This window comes from Denticeps clupeoides, chromosome 16 (assembly GCF_900700375.1).
Source record: "Denticeps clupeoides chromosome 16, fDenClu1.1, whole genome shotgun sequence".
Classification (NCBI taxonomy): Eukaryota; Metazoa; Chordata; class Actinopteri; order Clupeiformes; family Denticipitidae; genus Denticeps; species Denticeps clupeoides.
The window spans coordinates 10945041-10962846 of record NC_041722.1 but is presented as its reverse complement, the minus strand read 5'-3'; the positions used below and the strand labels follow the sequence as shown (position 1 = coordinate 10962846).

The 17806-nt window shown below is 41.5% G+C and overlaps 1 protein-coding gene across 6 annotated transcripts in view; it reads right to left on the bottom strand.

Moving 5' to 3' along the window:
- The window catches only part of kiaa1549lb (KIAA1549-like b), a 49620-nt gene that overhangs the window by 8161 nt on the left and 23653 nt on the right, over positions 1-17806 (bottom strand). For 2 of the 6 annotated variants that reach the window (XM_028956518.1, XM_028956522.1), the window contains exons 6-17: positions 16865-16998; positions 15171-15339; positions 13601-13660; positions 12292-12443; positions 11622-11793; positions 10371-10534; positions 10088-10123; positions 8612-8653; positions 7432-7622; positions 4638-4768; positions 3652-3779; positions 2367-2590 (exon numbers count right to left, since the gene is read on the bottom strand). In XM_028956518.1, coding sequence (XP_028812351.1) covers positions 2367-2590; positions 3652-3779; positions 4638-4768; positions 7432-7622; positions 8612-8653; positions 10088-10123; positions 10371-10534; positions 11622-11793; positions 12292-12443; positions 13601-13660; positions 15171-15339; positions 16865-16998 — 1603 coding nt within the window. The remainder of the gene's footprint in view (positions 1-2366; positions 2591-3651; positions 3780-4637; positions 4769-7431; positions 7623-8611; positions 8654-10087; positions 10124-10370; positions 10535-11621; positions 11794-12291; positions 12444-13600; positions 13661-15170; positions 15340-16864; positions 16999-17806) is intronic. The other 4 variants (XM_028956519.1, XM_028956523.1, XM_028956520.1 and 1 more) reach the window with 3 other exon arrangements.

Genomic DNA, 17806 nt, shown 5'->3' with positions numbered 1-17806 from the left:
ATTATCACATGCCTACCAACAGTTATGAAGGCTATAAGTAAATGAAATATGTAATGGGGATTTCAGACTGATTAACTAAATAGTGTGAGTGTACATTTCATACAAAGTAATGGGACACAGATGCTTCCTCTCTCTTTTGCTTTACATAATCTTTTGAATACTGTACTGAGTGTTCATATTTGTTCTGTATTGTTGGGACCATGTCCTTATTATGGTTTTATGTTTGTGTGTGCTTGCATTTTCATTCAACTCTGCTAAAAATTGAATGTGTCAAGTGGACCACAATTGGTGACCACGACTTTATGGCATCCTTCCTGTATTGCTCGAGGACACCAGCTATATCTGGCTCAACCAGCAGATGGAGAGCGTGTGGAAATCAGATTAGAACTCCCTGTGCGTTTGAACTCTTAAATATCTTAAGCATCAGCCAAGATATTTTAACCCTCTACCATTTTTATGACCCTCCAATCTTTACCCACTTCCTATCTATACGTCATTGTATTTCTTACATATGCTAATTTATAAATAATTACTGTGAATTTGTTCTGAAAGGTGATTAAGCAGCACAGAGTATTCACTCGCACCGAAGGATAATTGTCTTTGTGTCTTCAGGACTTTTATTCTAGGGCTTTTTCATGTATCTGTAATTAGTACTTGATAATACTTTTGTGTTCTGTCCAACACCGGGAACCACAAAAATCACTTACAAAGAGCTTAATTTAGAGTTCAAAAAGGATTGTGTGGATCAGGATTGCTCAGAACTCTGTGCCAGTTTCATCATTTCAGCAGATGGACAGAAGGTGAAGCCAAACCTAATGATAACATTTCAGTATCTTTTTTGTCCACATCTTAATGAAATGTAGAAGATTATCATACTGTAGATCAGTTGTGTTCAATAATTACAGAACGGTGAGCGCCCACAGCAAAGAGGGAAAGTTCTCAAAGCTCTTCTGGGCTCTCTGAAGAAAGGTCCAATTAACACTAGAACTCCCAGGTTTTTCTGAGCCCCTCAGCCCTACCAGAGGTAGGCCAAATGGCCCCTTTATTTGAAACTAAGAACTCAATCATCGACAATTGGCTCCCATTCATTTGTAAATCAGTGGCCCATTGGAATGTGTCACTCCCCATCCCCCTATTACCTGAAGAACCTGTGAGGCCGGGCACATTTGCATTTTTTTACTCAGAATAGCTCAAACCAAAGGCAGGCCAAACCGCTGTGTATGACATGGAAGGTTTCACAAAAGTCTGCCATATCTATACAAAATATCCCACACACTGACTGACCTGCCTTCCACTCTTGTCTCCATTGCCTTTTGTTGCATAAATTGGCTAGAAGACTCAAAAAGAATCTTCTTTTGCCTTCCCACCCTGTACATACCTTGAACAGAATGTAGGAATTTGCCACCACCAGGTCCAGCATGTTGTAAAATACAGCTACTGACAAACACATCGAGACTCTCACCAGAAAATAAAAACTCAGTAAATCTAGTGCTAGTGCCCTCACAGCCAACTAGAAACATATACATGTGATGGAGAGTCAACAGAAGAAGTCAGAAGAACTGTCAAAAATCGCTAGCAAAGCGCCTTGTTTTTTATGAGTTGGGACATCCTTCACACTATAAGAAAGTTGAGCATGGCCGAAAGATGGAAGCAGATTGGGACATGTCTGTCTATGAACTGATGGCCTGCAAATTGTTCCATTTGCAGAACAAAGGCAATCATTCACACATGATTAAGGATATTAGGTAAAAACAACCCCCTCTCTGGTAGAGCTAGGAGATTAGATTTTAAAAACCAAGTTAGAGCCCCAGTAACCCCAGACAACAGCATCTGGATCAAAGCAATGTGGTGAACCAGTCCACAAGCAATTTAGCAAAGCAAGTCAAAATCCTCTTATCAAGCTATGACAGGGATGCAGGCCATGTCAATCAGGCCAAAAATCAACAAGAGCCAACAATAATAAAATTTAAAGAAAATTACTAAACTAAACAAAAGCCAGTGCCCTCAAAACGTCATGACAATAAACTCAGCAAGAGATTTTTGGCACAACAGAGGACACTGCTTTGAGCAGTGTTAGAAGAAGAACAGGCTTGACACAAAACCAATTTATTTTTGATGAAGGACATTACAAAGACTTCAACATATTCAAGTGTTCATCCAAAAAAAATTTTTATGGGTTTATATTCAGTAGCAAAAAGCGGCGACTTTTCCGACTTTGACCAGCAAGCACTGGGATAACGGGCATCTGGCAATCCGTTAATGGATACAGGAGCAACTGATTGAATCTCAGGGAAAGTGTGAAAGCAAACAGTAAGGGGCACACATGTATGTACACACACACATTTTATACTCAGTGACACACTCACCTTCTGCGGGACTTAACATATGTGGAGGCCTTTTCCTCGTCGGTCTCCGGGGCGCGAGGGTGGTCGTGTAGAGCCCTCTCATGGACACGCCTCTGGCTCACAGCCTTGAAGCTGCTGGTGCCTTCACTCTGCGGGAAGTCGTAGTAACCCTTCCGCTTCGCCTTCAGCCGCAGCTTGTTCCTGTAGTGCTCAATATCCGACTTCTGCTTCAGCGCGAGGCTCACCTGCAGGGGAGTCCAGAGGAGAAACCATGTGTGCTGGTCCTATCTGTACAGTACAAGGATTTGTTTGATTTAGTCATTTTAATAGAGTGGTACAAATTCTGATTTAATTAAAAGAGCACTAGTGAAAATATTGGATTATATTGAAATTTAATAATCATATGTTAAACACTTCTCCATCAACTCTTTAATATTCCAATGCTTGAATTGAGCTTGAGTTCATGCTTCTTGTTCATTTTATTGTTTATATTTTATTTTAAAAAGTTTTTAAGTGAAGTGATTGACATTGTGATACACAGCGGCACAGCACACGGTGCACACAGTGAAATGTGTCCTCTGCATTTAACCCATCACCCTAAGTGAGCAGTGGGCAGCCATGACAGGAGCCCGGGGAGCAGTGGGTGGGGATGGTGCTTTGCTCAGCGGCACCTCAGTGGTACCTTGCCGGATCTGGATTCGAACCGGCAACCTTCTGATTACGTGGCCACTTCTTTAACTGCTAGGCTGCCATTGCCCCGTATAGATAATATAATAAAACAAAAAAGATAATACAATAAAAAAATGATTTATTATATTTAATTCTGTGTCATTAAGTATAACCTGAGGACATCTTTTTAAAAAGTTTAAGCTTCTTTTTTTCTAATAATCGTTGTAGTGCAATATGTGGACATGTATAGTATGTAAATCGATAAAATATACCTTAAATATTTTCTTGTTTATTGGCCATAATTACTGATGTCAAAGTCACTGTATAATGAGATGCATTTTTACAACAGTATTTTTCTTGGTGATAAATTAACTTAATATTTTGGGACTTTGATTGAACACTGCTGGTATTTTTTAGTGTAAATAATGTTGACAAAGCTAACACAATGCATTTTTAATGTCGTTATTATTTATTCAGACATAAATACAGTGGATGATCAAACCAGTAGTTATTCATTGCAAACTGGAAAAAATTACCTTAAAATGCATCACCTTAATGTGTTAACACATTACATTTTCCAACATTCCTAAAACATTCTACTTCATATTCATGCATAAAATCATCATCTGTAGTTCACCTCTCCATTGTGGATGGCCGAATCCTGACTCCGGTCTGAGGAGGCCGGGTGTGAGTAGGTGGGCGGAGCCGTGATTGGCTTGATGGAGATAAGCTGCAGAGACCCTGAAGAGGTGTCATATGGATCTGCTAAAGCACAGAGACAGACACAACAGGTGTCACACACACATACATTGTAAAAGCGGCATGTGAGAGAACTCTCACATGCAACAGAACCATTATTCACTCCCACACACACAGGTAGGACCATATGGCCCTGGACGCGACCACGTTCACCATCACACAGCCTGATTTCACACATCCATGCCGCCAATCTGCTACACCCCAGTAACGGTCACCTTGTCCCTGCTGAGGTCAGACAGGCACTCAGAATGCAGAGCAGATTTGGAATAATGAAAGATTTGTTCCTAATGAAGGCTGTCACTGTTCATCCCTCTTTCAACATCAACAGAGGGACTGATGAGAAGCAAACCAAGTCCAAATATAGTAAACACAGTCTCTGTTTACAGAAACGTAAAAAAACTTCATTATATGAGCACTCCCATAATGACTATGTGTGTGTGAGTGTGTGTGTGTGTGTGTGTGTGTGTCTCTGTGTGAGACCCTGAGGGACACTGCAGCTGGATTGACAGCCTCTATAATGTTGACTCAGACACCGCTGCATATATATTCATCAGACTCATTCCGCCCTTCTTCTGAGTGGGAGTCCCTCCCCCACAATAAAATTGGCCTAAAAGCCTCATCCATGCTGTCTTCTTGGGGTGGTTGGGGGGGACTGGCGGGAGTGCAGGGTGACACTAAAGCAGAGATTAAGTCAGAGAAAAAGGAGATGGCATCAGAGCTGCACAGTGCAAAGACAGCACACAGATAAGGGAGAGAACAGAGAAAAATGTACAGAAGTGGGAGCAGAAGAATAAGCAAGGATGAAAGAAGTGAGTGATTGAAGGAAGGTGCTGATGCAAGTTGACGGGCTGGAGGCCGCCTCACCGCTCCTCTTGCGCGTCTCCTCTTTCAACAGTTTCTGCTGCGTTGCCACTTTCTGTACAGTCGAGGCCCTGCCAGAGCTGCGCTTCACTGATTCGTTGCTGATGACGGAGCCGTCCTCACTCGGCAACCTGCTAGGAGTAACCATAGCAACAGCAGCAGCGGTGAGTCTTTCCATGGTTATGTCATAGACTTGCTCAGCCTACACCATCTCCCTAAGCAAACACCTATACTGACCTGCAATTAATGTATACATAACACACTCATTTATCACACGTACACACCCCTTAAAGTTCCCTTATTATGACAATTTCTCTTTATGAGATTATTAAACATTAGCCTGACTATGGTCCTGCAATGCCTATAAATGGTGATAGGTGTACAGAGTGCTTTGGCCATTCTGCTTTGCCGTTCAGAAAGCATCAGCTCAGACGTCATAAGGGGAAAGGTTACCTACATGCTTTGTCAACCCAGAGAATTTTCCACCCCACCCCTAAATTATTCGCCCAACCAACCAGCATGCCAAATTCCAAATCCTGACTGAAGCCTTCAAATACTTTGGGCAGTGGTAGCCTAGCAGTTAAGGAAGCGGCCCCATAATCAGAAGGTTGCCGGTTCGAATCCCGATCTGCCAAGGTGCCACTGAGGTGCCCCTGAGCAAAAGCACCGTCCCCACACACTGCTCCCCGGGCGCCTGTCATGGCTGCCCACTGCTCACTCAGGTTGATGGGTTAAATGTTCATTTTTTTTAAAATGCTCAGTGATTGGATGTGAAAATGAGCACAAATGTGTATTTTTTTCTTCCAACACGCAAAACTCTGAAGAACCAGTGGGTTAATTTGACTTTTTTTCTGGAAAAACTTCCTGTTTGTGATAAACATTGTGGTTGGTGAGTGGTGTTGATAAAGTCATATCCTTGAATGCCCCCTCACATCTATAGGTCTCTCTCCTACTCAACCTGCCTCTCTCCTCCTCATTATCAATTAAATCTACACACACCGAAACAGTGCGTCCTGGGGAGATCTCATTGTGGGACTGGCTAAGAGTGACTCTAATTCTTTTTTTGTAATTAATTTCGGAAAGAGATTTAAGATATTAGAGGACCACTAAGCAAAAAAAATCTGTTCTTTAACAACATAGAATACATTTTCAATTAGAAACAGTGGCTGATGCAGCACCCAATAATAGGACAATTAAGGCTCTAAGCTCCTTTGAGCTGAAATCCTTTTACTCCTTCTGACCTTCAGCCGCTTTCAGCCGAATCACAATACTTATTATTTCTGCAGACCAGGTAGATGATGAGAAATTTAACACAATTTTCACAATGTTGTAAATTAACTGAACTATGAACAAGGACAGACATGACCTGTACAAAGTGTCCACTGACAGGACAGTACGGATTTGAGATCGTGTTCTCGGCCCATTATTCTGAGACCCATCAAAATATTACACCAACGACAATGAGAATGAAGATAAAACAGCAGACTGGTGGGAAGTGAAAGTGATCATTTCAGTGATTTTATTGTTGCATTGTCAGAAGTGGATTTTCAGGTCCATTTAGCTTTAACTGCTATCCATAGCTTCTTTTGGACATTATTTCCCTAAAAAACGACACAGACGTCATACAAACAGAAGAAGGCCTGCCGATCTGAACCCGCCTGTCCCTGCAGCTTCCCACCTCGCTAATGAATTCCCAGCTAATCAGGGGAAATGAGAGAGGCATCCTGGACAGTCAGATGCTGTACAGTGGCAGTTGGAAAACTGCAACAGCATAGATCCAATCCAGCTCTGACACCAATGGACTCACAAAGCCGTAAACACACAGTGTATAGAGAGCCGGGATCTCAAATATGAATTTTACCCAGAATCTCTTAAAACTGTGGGTACTAACGATGCTGAAAAAAAGTTATGGGAATTCAGTGGGATATTTATGTGTGATTACAACCTGCCTCGCAGCCCGGATCTCATTTGTTTGAGGTCACCATGGTCATTTAAAAAAGAAGCGGTTGGGTCCAAAGTATGATGAGTTTTAAAGCTGAGCTTGGGATGAGGGAAAGTTCAAGGTCAGGCTCTGCATTAAGTTAATCAGAATTACAGGACTCGACTGATAATGGTTTCAGCTTAATGAAAGTCGTGACTTCATCTGACTCCCATCAACCCGTGGGTGGTTAACCTATGTAAATCATTATGCTCCCTACTTCTGACAAAGTCGAAAGTTCATAAAGGTAACCACATTAATAAATAAGTTCTACCTATCATCTATCATCCTCTAAGCCATGTAAACATTTTTTAGTTAACGTTGCTGACTGCTAGCTTAAAAACCTAGTACAAGAAAATGTTCTGAACCATCTGTAATCGTCATAATCAACATGCAACTCTAAAATGTCCTAGGTTTATATCTTTTGTAATTTACAGCAGAAACTCATAAATGTTCATGTTCTTTATACCTTTGTTTCAAATTCATTTGCGAGAAAGATAAAGCAATTAGCAAAGTTTAGCTAAATTATTTGATTATTTAATTGCGCGTGGGGTTCTTTATAATATTGTAATTGTTCATTCTGTATTGTATTTGCCTGAATATAAGACAAGCCCTCTTTTACAATGTCAGAGCCTGGACTCAAACACACAGCCTAGCAGTTGTGATGCCGTGATTCCCATGCCCCCATGCTACCACGTGGCCCTTAAAAAAATAATCGATTATAAGCAATGTCCCTGGCAGATGGTTTTGTCTAATACCGCATTTTTAAGTTAAATTAAATTAAATGCCTGTAAGGTAGGTCTGTTCACAATGTTCTACCTCTTCCTAATTTCACTAGACAGGGTCTTCTTGGAAGAGGTGCCATCTTGGTGCTTGACCTTTTCTATGGTCAGAGGAGCATCTCGAATGGGCAGTGGTAGGACCATTGTTTCCTGGGTGACAGGCAAGGACTCTTCATCGCCACCCTGCTGTCCAAGGTGCTGCTTTGCATAATCAAACCCCTGCACCGGCTGAGAGAATGAAGACAAAATTATGAGAACTGAAAGATTTCAAGTCATCAAAGCAAAATCCATTACAAATAAAATAGATGTGCTTCCGTGAGTTCCCTAAGGCAACAAGGCTGCCGAGTTTCAATGTGCTTTTAATTCAAACCCAGTTTAAGGACAGAGGATGTGTGTGCAAGTGTGTCAGATAACCTCCCAATCAGTTACTAATAAAGTCTCTTAACCTGGAAACCAGACCACTGTGAGTGTAAAAAAACAAGTTCACCACACTGGCCGGTCTTGCCCTGCTGCCGGCTGGCTGCAGTACAATATTTAGCACAATCCCCCCATTGGTTTCAATTTATTGCGAACTAGATTTCCAGCTGGATTTTTCCTCCAAACCATTAACATTGTTTTTAAAGGATTGTTCTTTTACATAATCAGAAGGTCTGACTACTCCAGAATGAAGTGATGTGACATTCTTGGCAAGAGGTGAGCTGCATTGTGGGTGAGAAGCTTGTCTGCTTGAATTTGACTCTCGCCTCAATTCTGTATCCAAATTAGACAAAATAGTCAAGGTCATTTGACTTTTTTTTTTCTACAGTTGATAACCCAAACATTAATCATTGGGCTCGATGTATTACCATATTGGACCAAATATAAAATAATATAAGGCCCTTTTTTGGCCCTATTTTAGAGTCACATAACGAAGAAAAACAACATAAAGACACTTGCAGCACATTTGCACAAACACATTCTCCCAAATACGAGTTTAAATTAATTTCAATAAATTGTACTACGTTTTTGTAGCCTTGGAATGGAGGGAAGTTTTTTTCGCATAAACAAACTCTACAGAAAGAGAAACACAGAGTGTAATGTATTCATTATTTTTTCAAGTGCACAAATCAGATCGCAAGTGATTCTACAGGGATAGTCATTTATGGATGCTGCTCCATTTAGTTCAAACAATTAAAATGTCACTTTCTTTAGGTCAAAAGAAAAGAAATGTTCCTAACCTTCACAGGAAGAAAGATACCATCATAAGAATCATGGGAAGCCTAAAAATGTCGAAGAGAAACATTGCGGATCAATATGCAGCCTTCTCTTGAACACAAAAGCGCACAGACACGCGCACAATGAAATGAGTCCTCCACAGATTCAGGCAGAGGTTGAGTCCGTCTCAGCGAACATTGCATTAACCTTGAGCTTTGTGTTTATTACAGATTGTAAATGAGCCTCTAGGTGGCCACTGCTTTTCCTGCAATGATAAACCTGCATCATCTTCAAAGAAAACGTTGAAAATTAAAACAACTTGCTACAGAGGCGAACACAATACTCGCTAAGAGATTAGTCTCTGGCGCCCTTGCACCCTGAGTCTCGGCTGTGCATTGAAAAACAAAGACAGCCGTTTCCCATCCAGTAAAATCATACGGTTGCTGACAGCTGAACAGAGAGTTACGGGGGGAAGAGTCCCTTTAAGAGAAAGTCGTGGGTGGACAAACGAGCCTACAGTGAGTTTTGGAGATAAAAGAAGGCCAGTAACGCGTCTGCTTTAACAGCAAATGTCTCCCTCTCTGAAGCACAAAACAACATATCTAATCATAATTCACGATGGTAAAACTGTAAAAATGCTGTAAATGCTGTTAAATCTATTAAAACTGTATTGTGCACAGACATTTGTGGCTAATGCAGCGCATCTTGCTTTCTGTCCAATAGAACCTGCATTACCTTTTATTTTCTCAATAATTTCAATAGTCATTGACCTTCTTGCACTAACTTGAAACCAAAAACCACAAACTGAATTATAGACCCCAAACAATCTAGGGCACAGAGAGCTGGGGACATTCTGGGGTCACAAGGGGGGGGGGCTGCAATCAATTGCATCATTACTTTGAGGTAGCTTTTGCAATGTTTTAATGACGCAATTGCGTGAGTATCCTGCATAGACTCTGAGCATAGGCACGTAATGCATCTGTACCGTCCACACACTGTTACTACTCTAACATAGGTAGTCCCGCTAGCCTACTTTTAGTGAAATCTTCAGAGAGTATCTGACCTTGTTCATGAGACATACACAGTGCCCCTATTTCAGAACACACGCACGATGAGGCAAAAGCTGCAGTTGTAGCAATAGCAATGTCATTAAATCCCAACAGGCACATACATTTGTTTAAATAAATACCACAAACAACTTTGACCTAGAAATCTGAAGGAATCTGAGGAAATGTGAGAAAACAACAGTCGTGATCAAATGTAGTAACGCAAATTTAATAAAACCTGTTCATCTCCTATCATTTTTATATAATATTTAATAGGGTAATAATGTTATTAGGGTAATAATGTTCTATATTTCTATAATGCAAACTGGATATGTGCACTACATTTTTTATCTTTCCTGATCCTCATTTTTGAACGCATGATCTAATCCATCACAATTGAAAAAAAGACTGAACAATTTTTTGGAACGAAAATGGAAACAATTCAATAGCTACCTGATGATAATAACCAGCATCTCTCCGATAAGCACTCTAAATGAGAGAAAGAGCATTAGAGATTAGAGTTATGTTGTTTAAAATCAACAATCCGATCTTTCTAAAGATGACGCTCAAACACAACAGAGGTGATGCCATGGGAGGTCAAGCCATGCCGTGGGAGTTCACTATGAGGAGGGTAGTGGCAAACAGATGGGAGTTTTGGTTTGGTTGGGGTTAATGTGTGGAGGATGTGAACATGCAGGTGCTAGTGGATCTAGCAGTGCAGTGGCTGGGCCTGTACCTTGGCTCTAGGGTTGAGGTTTCCCATGTTATCTGTTTTGAAGTCGCTCTTGTTTTTGCGGCAGAGCACTGCTGTAATGATGATGATGATGGTGGTCACCACACCGATGGGAGCCAGCACAGCTGCTATGATCCACAGGTTGTTTGGAGGGTTTTTCACCACAGCTGGAAGGGTTAAAAAAGAATTTTCAGAACAGGACACCGTTGCTAACCATCACATGGTTATAAGAGCAAAAGGTGTTACTCCTAACCTAGAGTAAACCTTGTCATCATAAGGAAGTGCTTAATAAGGATGTTCAGTTTCACTCTTTTCCAACTACAGTTTTTTGCAACAAAATAGTAGGGTATATATTAACCAATATCTGATATAAATGAGAATGTTTTAAACATGATTGGAAACATAAAAACAACAGTTATTACTTAATCACAATGATGCATTTAAACATCTTCGATTTAAGACACTCTGACAGATTCTTACATTACAATAGACCATATTAGCCAAAAAAATGTTGGTCTTTATTAATGGTCCATGACTCATTACAAGTATGAATAGGTGGTAAAAGTAAAGTAAAAGGGTGTTGATGTGTGAAATTATCACGTCTGGTATAGGTGTGTGCCTGTGTGCCCAGAGAACACCTATGGGATTATATTGTGCAAGTGTAAAGGCAAAAAAAATACTTGCTGTTAACTACGTACATATGTACGTAGGTGCAGCCGCGATCCATTTCCTGTGTTCTTTGCATCGGTTTTTGTGCACATACTCAAAAATTAACAGAACGTATATGAAGATGCAATACCTGCGTAATTTTATATGGGCATTGTTGCGAGATCTGGACATCTGCCAGTCAAGATGTCCACGTTTCAATACCAAACATTTGAATTGCGGCCTCGACTGTGACCCCTGGTGGTACACACACACTACATATTTCGATGCACGGTACGGACACAAGTATACCAGCTCAAACGTTAACAAAGTAACGGATACGCATGAGTAGCTCACAGCAATAATATTTCTGCCTTAAGACTGCAGATATATAAGGAGGTGTGTTTTTTCTTTGCGCCCACCACAGTTCAATGCTCCGATCTTCTCCTGCTCCCCATCGGAGAGGTGGAGAGCATCTGCCTCCCAGGCTCCTCACAGAGCCTCTCACAAATTCCATCCTTCACAGTCTCCACACACAGAGGCCTCTGCCTTAAACCCAGCATGTGCACGCCTGCTAGCTTTAACAGAAGAGCAGAGGTTGCGACGTACGTTCAGCCTGAACCTGGACGAAATAGCCCAGTGTGAGTGCCATGGTCTGAGAATCCACTGTGTTCAGTACTTTGGCTGCTGAGGTGCCAGGCAAGGGGATGCCATTCATCTGTACATAGTAGGTCATCTCAGCAGGGTTCTTGGGGCCAACTGTTCGCTTGATGCTGACCATCTGAATTCACAGAAACAGTTAAAAGGAAATTAGACAAAAGGCATCAAAAGTAAGATTAAGATGAATCTGCTCAGTTCATAGGGCCCATCAAAGGGAGCTAAATCAAATGTAAAAAAAAAGTACCATCCTATATAACAAAATGTACAAAAATACTAACCTCAAGATGTAAAAAAATACTAACCTCAAGAAGACACACAAGGAACTTTCATACTATGCAGCATAATATAAAATATAAATAAATATTGAATAATTAAGGCTGCAATGACTATGGAGGAGAACAATACTGTGGCTATTTATGAAATATTATGACATGTCATCTTGCATAGAAATGGTGCAGAGGTGATTTACTCAGGCCAATCAGATGCCACCTTTAGTAATTGCACTGACTCCAGCAGATCCATTGCCATTAGAGAGTTTTCTTCATTTGCATTTAGCCGCAACATCAGAACATGGATAAGATTAGATTACATTTGGATAATTTAATTTTACACACAGTACCTGCACAGTATAGCTCCCCACAGTTGTGGCTCTCCTAAATCTGCTGCCCTGCTGATGCGCCACCACGAATAGCTCCGCCAGCCGCTGCTCCATCAGACTGGCAAAGCTCTGGTACTGCCCTTCCAGAGAGATGTTGTCCACATCCTGAATGACTGCAGAGTGACATGGACTATCCTCAACAAAAATCTTACACAAAACTGGCAAACACAGACTGTTAAAAGTATACACAAGTGACATACGAAGAAAAGCTTCCAGTTTTCTGATTACAAAATAACAATTTTTGCACACACACACAATTTCAGAGGGTCGGTACATCTGAGAATATTTTAAAATATAAACCGAACTCATGAGACTCACAAATACATTCAAGCATTTGATAGAATAAATGTGAAAAATTGTCACAAGTCCTGTGGACATTCTGCATAGCCTGGCGGTTTTGTCTGTGTCTCTGGGGCCTGGCTCACTGCAACACTGCTGCTCCAGACAGGTCTTTGTGGCTGGTGAGTCATCCCAACCAGCCATCCAAGTTCAACAGACTGGGAAGCAGAGTTGCTATGGATTACACCAGTTCAACAGAGGGGATCTTGGGAAAACATATATATATATGTGTGTGTGTGTGTGTGTGTGTGTAAAGAGGAGTCTTTCCCTGATCCTGGTAAAGATAGTCCAGATTTTGTGTGGGCCAACTACAGTAATCCACTCATAGAAAAAAGTAAAAAAAAAAAAAAAAAAACAGGACATTACACTTCTGGGACATTTATCTGTTCCAAAGAGAGTGAGGGAGAGAGACAGACAGAGGGAAGAAGTGATAAAAGCTCAGAGATGGGCTATTTGTGTGTTACTTTAGAGAGGCGGTTCATTCCATCACACTTTGGCTGAGCCTGACCTTGGTCCTCACCGGCGCTCTGCCTGCCAGACGCACGGAGAGGGGTACTGAAATATGATCGTGCCGATAAGCCCCCATGACTACAGAGGCCTAATCTCCCCCCATTCGGCCAGGTGTATTTACCATCCCAGGGACCAGAGGAGAAAATAATCAATAACCATGACACGCCTGTGCATACCAGCAGACTCATCTGTATTCTTCTGAGCTGTTCGTTGAACATCAAACTGCAAGGAACATTTGAGTGAGGTGGGGGGGAAAGAACTTATCAGCAAGTGTCAGAAAGTTCTAAATAATGCATCTGGGTGCCTAAAGGGAAAAGATGAGGTTTTAAACACTCTGTTCTGACTCCGCACTCAAAATAGCGACAAAAGAACATTACACCTGCATAAGCACCCATGACCAGCCGAATAATGTTGAGGTTACCTGTGATCACCCAGAAGTCCCTGGTAGCAGCAGATGTATTGAGGTTATGGTACTCCAGTGCTGTTTGAGAAATAAAACAATTTTGACCACACTCTATACACACATACATAGCAAACTGTTATGCCTTATTAGTCAGCATTTATTATTACCCTAACAAACTATATTATTAATGTACTAACCATACTAACTACCAACTGTACAAACTACTATAATAACTACCTACTCTTCATATAATGTATATACTATATTAATATACTAACTTTACACACATGCATTTCCAACAGATTCATAATTTAATAAGAATAAAGTATACCATTCATTTTATATATTCTTCCTTTTCTATTAAATTGTTGCCAGTTGGAGAATGGGACATGGAATGTGAACAAGTAAATTTATTAATTAACTATTAATCAGATTCTGTTTTAATCCTCTGTCTGGGTTTCTGCAGCTTTACCAAAGAGTTACATATGGCCATTATTTTCTGCATCAAGCAGCTTTTCTTATTGAAAGTCATTGCCCAATTACGTATATCCACTCTGATTAGCAGCGCCGACTGGACACGTATCTCCAGGCCATATTGTACCAGTGGTGTATGAAATGAGAATACACGCTCAGCTACATCCCATTTCCTACCACACCGAGGAAGACCAGCATAGGCTGTGTGTGTTGGTATCCATGTCATGCCTATGTCACATGAGCAAGAAGCAATAAAGTCCAACAAGTGACGACCTTCAAACATAAATGCAAAATCACACACTCTCTTACACTCAAGGTCGCACATGGGAGGTTGTATTCCATCCAGACAGCCATTTATTCACCTTACCTGGACACCATATAAATTTTGGGACAGCAAAGAAAAAACAAATCATAACTGGCACCCAGGTCTAGACTACCTGCTTCCTGCAGACACAGAAAACTGACCAGAAAACATCCTGAATCCTGAGGTGTCCTACCTAGCACACATCCAGTCATAACAAGCTTGCTTATGCAGGCCAGACAGAGCTTGAAATTATTCTTCTGAAAGCCCAAGGGTGAATATATTCAACGTCCAATTCATTCATAACAAATCAACGGAGCTGAGAGCTACATTCATTAAAAACACAGTCAACGCATTCTTATCCAAGATAAAAGGAATCCAAGCGAAGAGACGACAGGCTTTTGAAGTCTTCACACGGCAACCACAGGAGCTAATAAACAGGTTACTCCAGAGTCACATAAGGTGAAGCATCCAAGACGTCTAAGAGCATTGCCCCGTCTGGACACCTTGTTAGAGAATTCTTAGTGACAAGACGCTCCTCCACTTTCACAGACATGCAGCCTCACTGCTTCACTGTCACATTACATTTTCTCCCCACAGTCACAGACGCAAAAGACGGAATCAGAGTCCCAGCTGGTGGATCATTTAAGAGAAATCATTACTTCTTGCTCAGGAGACTTTTGTAAATATTCTCTCAATCATGAGTAATCACTGGCCTTTTTCCAGTCATTAATTGTTAAAAATGATACTGCTTTTAAAGCTGTGAGACAGTTAGTAGCCTGCAGTTTTTGACTGGTGTGACGATGCACTTACGCTCTGCGGTGATGAGTGGTGGGTACAACAGGAAGTAGCCCACTAACTCAGCCGTCAGCTGGCTAAGCAGGTTGCTGGCAACGGTGCCGTTGAGTGTGGAGGTCCCATTCGTCACCACATATATCAAGGAAACGGCAGGAGATCCAGCTGACTGGGATGCACTTATAACCTGCAGTAATGAAAGTGTCAAGCCGAGCAAAAAGTCATTACGATTCAAACAGGAATTAAACTTTCTATACGCCTTATGCATATTTTAAAACATACTGGTTAAAACATGTAAAGCCCATGAAGCCCGTGAACAGTGGACCCCTGACCCCTAACAGTTCTTCACTATAAAAGCTAGATAACATGGTAAAATGAATTGTTCTTTTCATTGGAAGTCTGAATGTATTTGTCTAGGTTATACTATATCCCTTAAAAAATGGAAGAACACAATGACCACACTTAAAGGAGCCAGGCTGATTAGCAGGTAGATCCAAGCAGCTAGATGAAGTGTTCAACCAATATTGCACATGACACATGAGAAATTACAGTGGTTTCAGCATTTTAGGGCAGCGGAAATTGTTCAGTCTTTTATGTTTAAACCTAAATGTATAAATATAATTTATGAATTAATAACATGTTCCTTTTTAGTGTGTGAGGAATGAGAAGAGTGATTATGTGTGATGGATAGTAGTAGCCTAGTGGGTAACACACTCACCTATGAGTCGGTTCAAACCCACTTACTACCATTGTGTCCCTGAGCAAGACACTTAACCCTTGTCACAACCATGGGCTGACGGGGGAAGGAAGCACAGAGACGGGACATCGTGCCACTGAGATTTATTAATAACAAAGGTAAAAACAGCACGAGGTCCAAAACAAAGGGAACAAACAAAATGAACCCACAGGCGTGTGGCGATTGCCAGGAACTGAAAACAAACATAAAGTAAGGAACAGTGTCCACTGGAATGTCGCAGCCCTTATCTGCCAAATGCAGTCTGGCTTTATGGGAGTCCCAATCCATGAAGCCCAATTGGTGCCAGACGCAATGGATCGGGACTTCCTAATCAGGTGCATGGGCACATGCTGTGACAGTCACATGGCACGTTCTGGCGACGTGCAGCCCCTGCCACTGCACATCTCCACTGGTGTTTCCAGCTCCTCTCCCTGCACCATGCAAGGAGGCCGTCCCAGACCCTCTGATGACCGCTTATCCAGCTGCAGGGCTGTGCTTTGTGGTGATGTGCAGCTCCTGCTACAGCACGTCCCTGCTGACAGTGTAAGGGATTCACTGGACCCCTCACAGCTCAGCCTCTTCTGTATCCGTTGGGACGAGCAGGCCCTGTTCCTGCCTGTCCCAACTGAACACTCACTCTGAATGGGACTCCCTATTCAGGTGCATGGGCACCTGCTGTGTCACAACCCTTAGTGTCTCCAGGGGGACTGTAACTACTGACTGTAAGTCACTCTGGATAAGGGGAGTCTGATAAATTCCGTAAATGTAAATTTAAGTGATGTGATGACGTTTTGCTTTTTTAGCTAATGCTACAATTGGTGACATCACCAGACTGAAATGAGCTAAACTGCACAAATGCTCCTGAAATGTCTTTTATAATGTAATGTGAAGAATATCAGTACTATATATAAAAAGGCATACCTGACAGAAAAATAAGGACACTTTTTTCCAGCTGCATGTGAGTTAGATGAGTTACCTGTACTGAAAGGCCACTATTGGAGTGTAGCACTTTGGTCTCAGCCTCCACAAAGGCCCTCTCCAGCCGCACTTCCATCATCTGAGCAAATCTGCAGGACCTCAGGTCATCGTCCGAGTTCACAAACCTAAGGACTGCAGCAGGGATAGCAAAAAAGGGACGTCATGGTTCTCTGTGATAGATAATGAGAGGGGGTTGCAACAGCCACAAAATTAGCTCAGCGGTTGCAAAGGCCGGCATTAGCTTCCTTTTTTCCTGTCTACCTTCTCTTCCTTCAAGTGTGTAATTAAACTGTAAAACACTCTCACAGCACTTTTTTCCGATCATATATTTCCTATTGTTCCCATTTCCCCCAAATACATTTGGCGGTTCACCATCATTACATTTGCAAGGGCCTTGTGAATTAATCAATGCATTAAACTGTCAGGAGACTGCAATACAACTGATGTCACTGTATTCATGTGCCTTTAAAATGGATTATTAGAACAATGTACCAGTCAGGACTAAAGGTGCCAATGGAGACAAGAAGGTTTCAATTCAGATCTCAGTTGTAATGCTTGTCCACTGTCACACATATTGCCTTCAGATTCTCATGCAAGAATGAATTCTCATGCATATGATATTTTTAGTTCATCCATAAGTGATTATTAGATTAGAAATGATGACTACTAACTTGACTCCAGTTATATCTGCCTAGTAAGATGTTAACAATTTTAATTTGATTCATCAATTCAACAGTTGAGCAGGAAAGTTGAGAGAAAATCAGAAAGAAATCGAAAAGAAAACTAGCAGATGGTGTAATGTACTGGGCAAATTTTCTCACTCACTTCCCATTACCATTTAGTCCTACTCGGGGAACCCATCCTGAGACACTGGGCATAGGGCAGGGTGCCTGCCTACCGCAAGGTGTGTGGAAAACACACACCTATGGACAGTTCACCA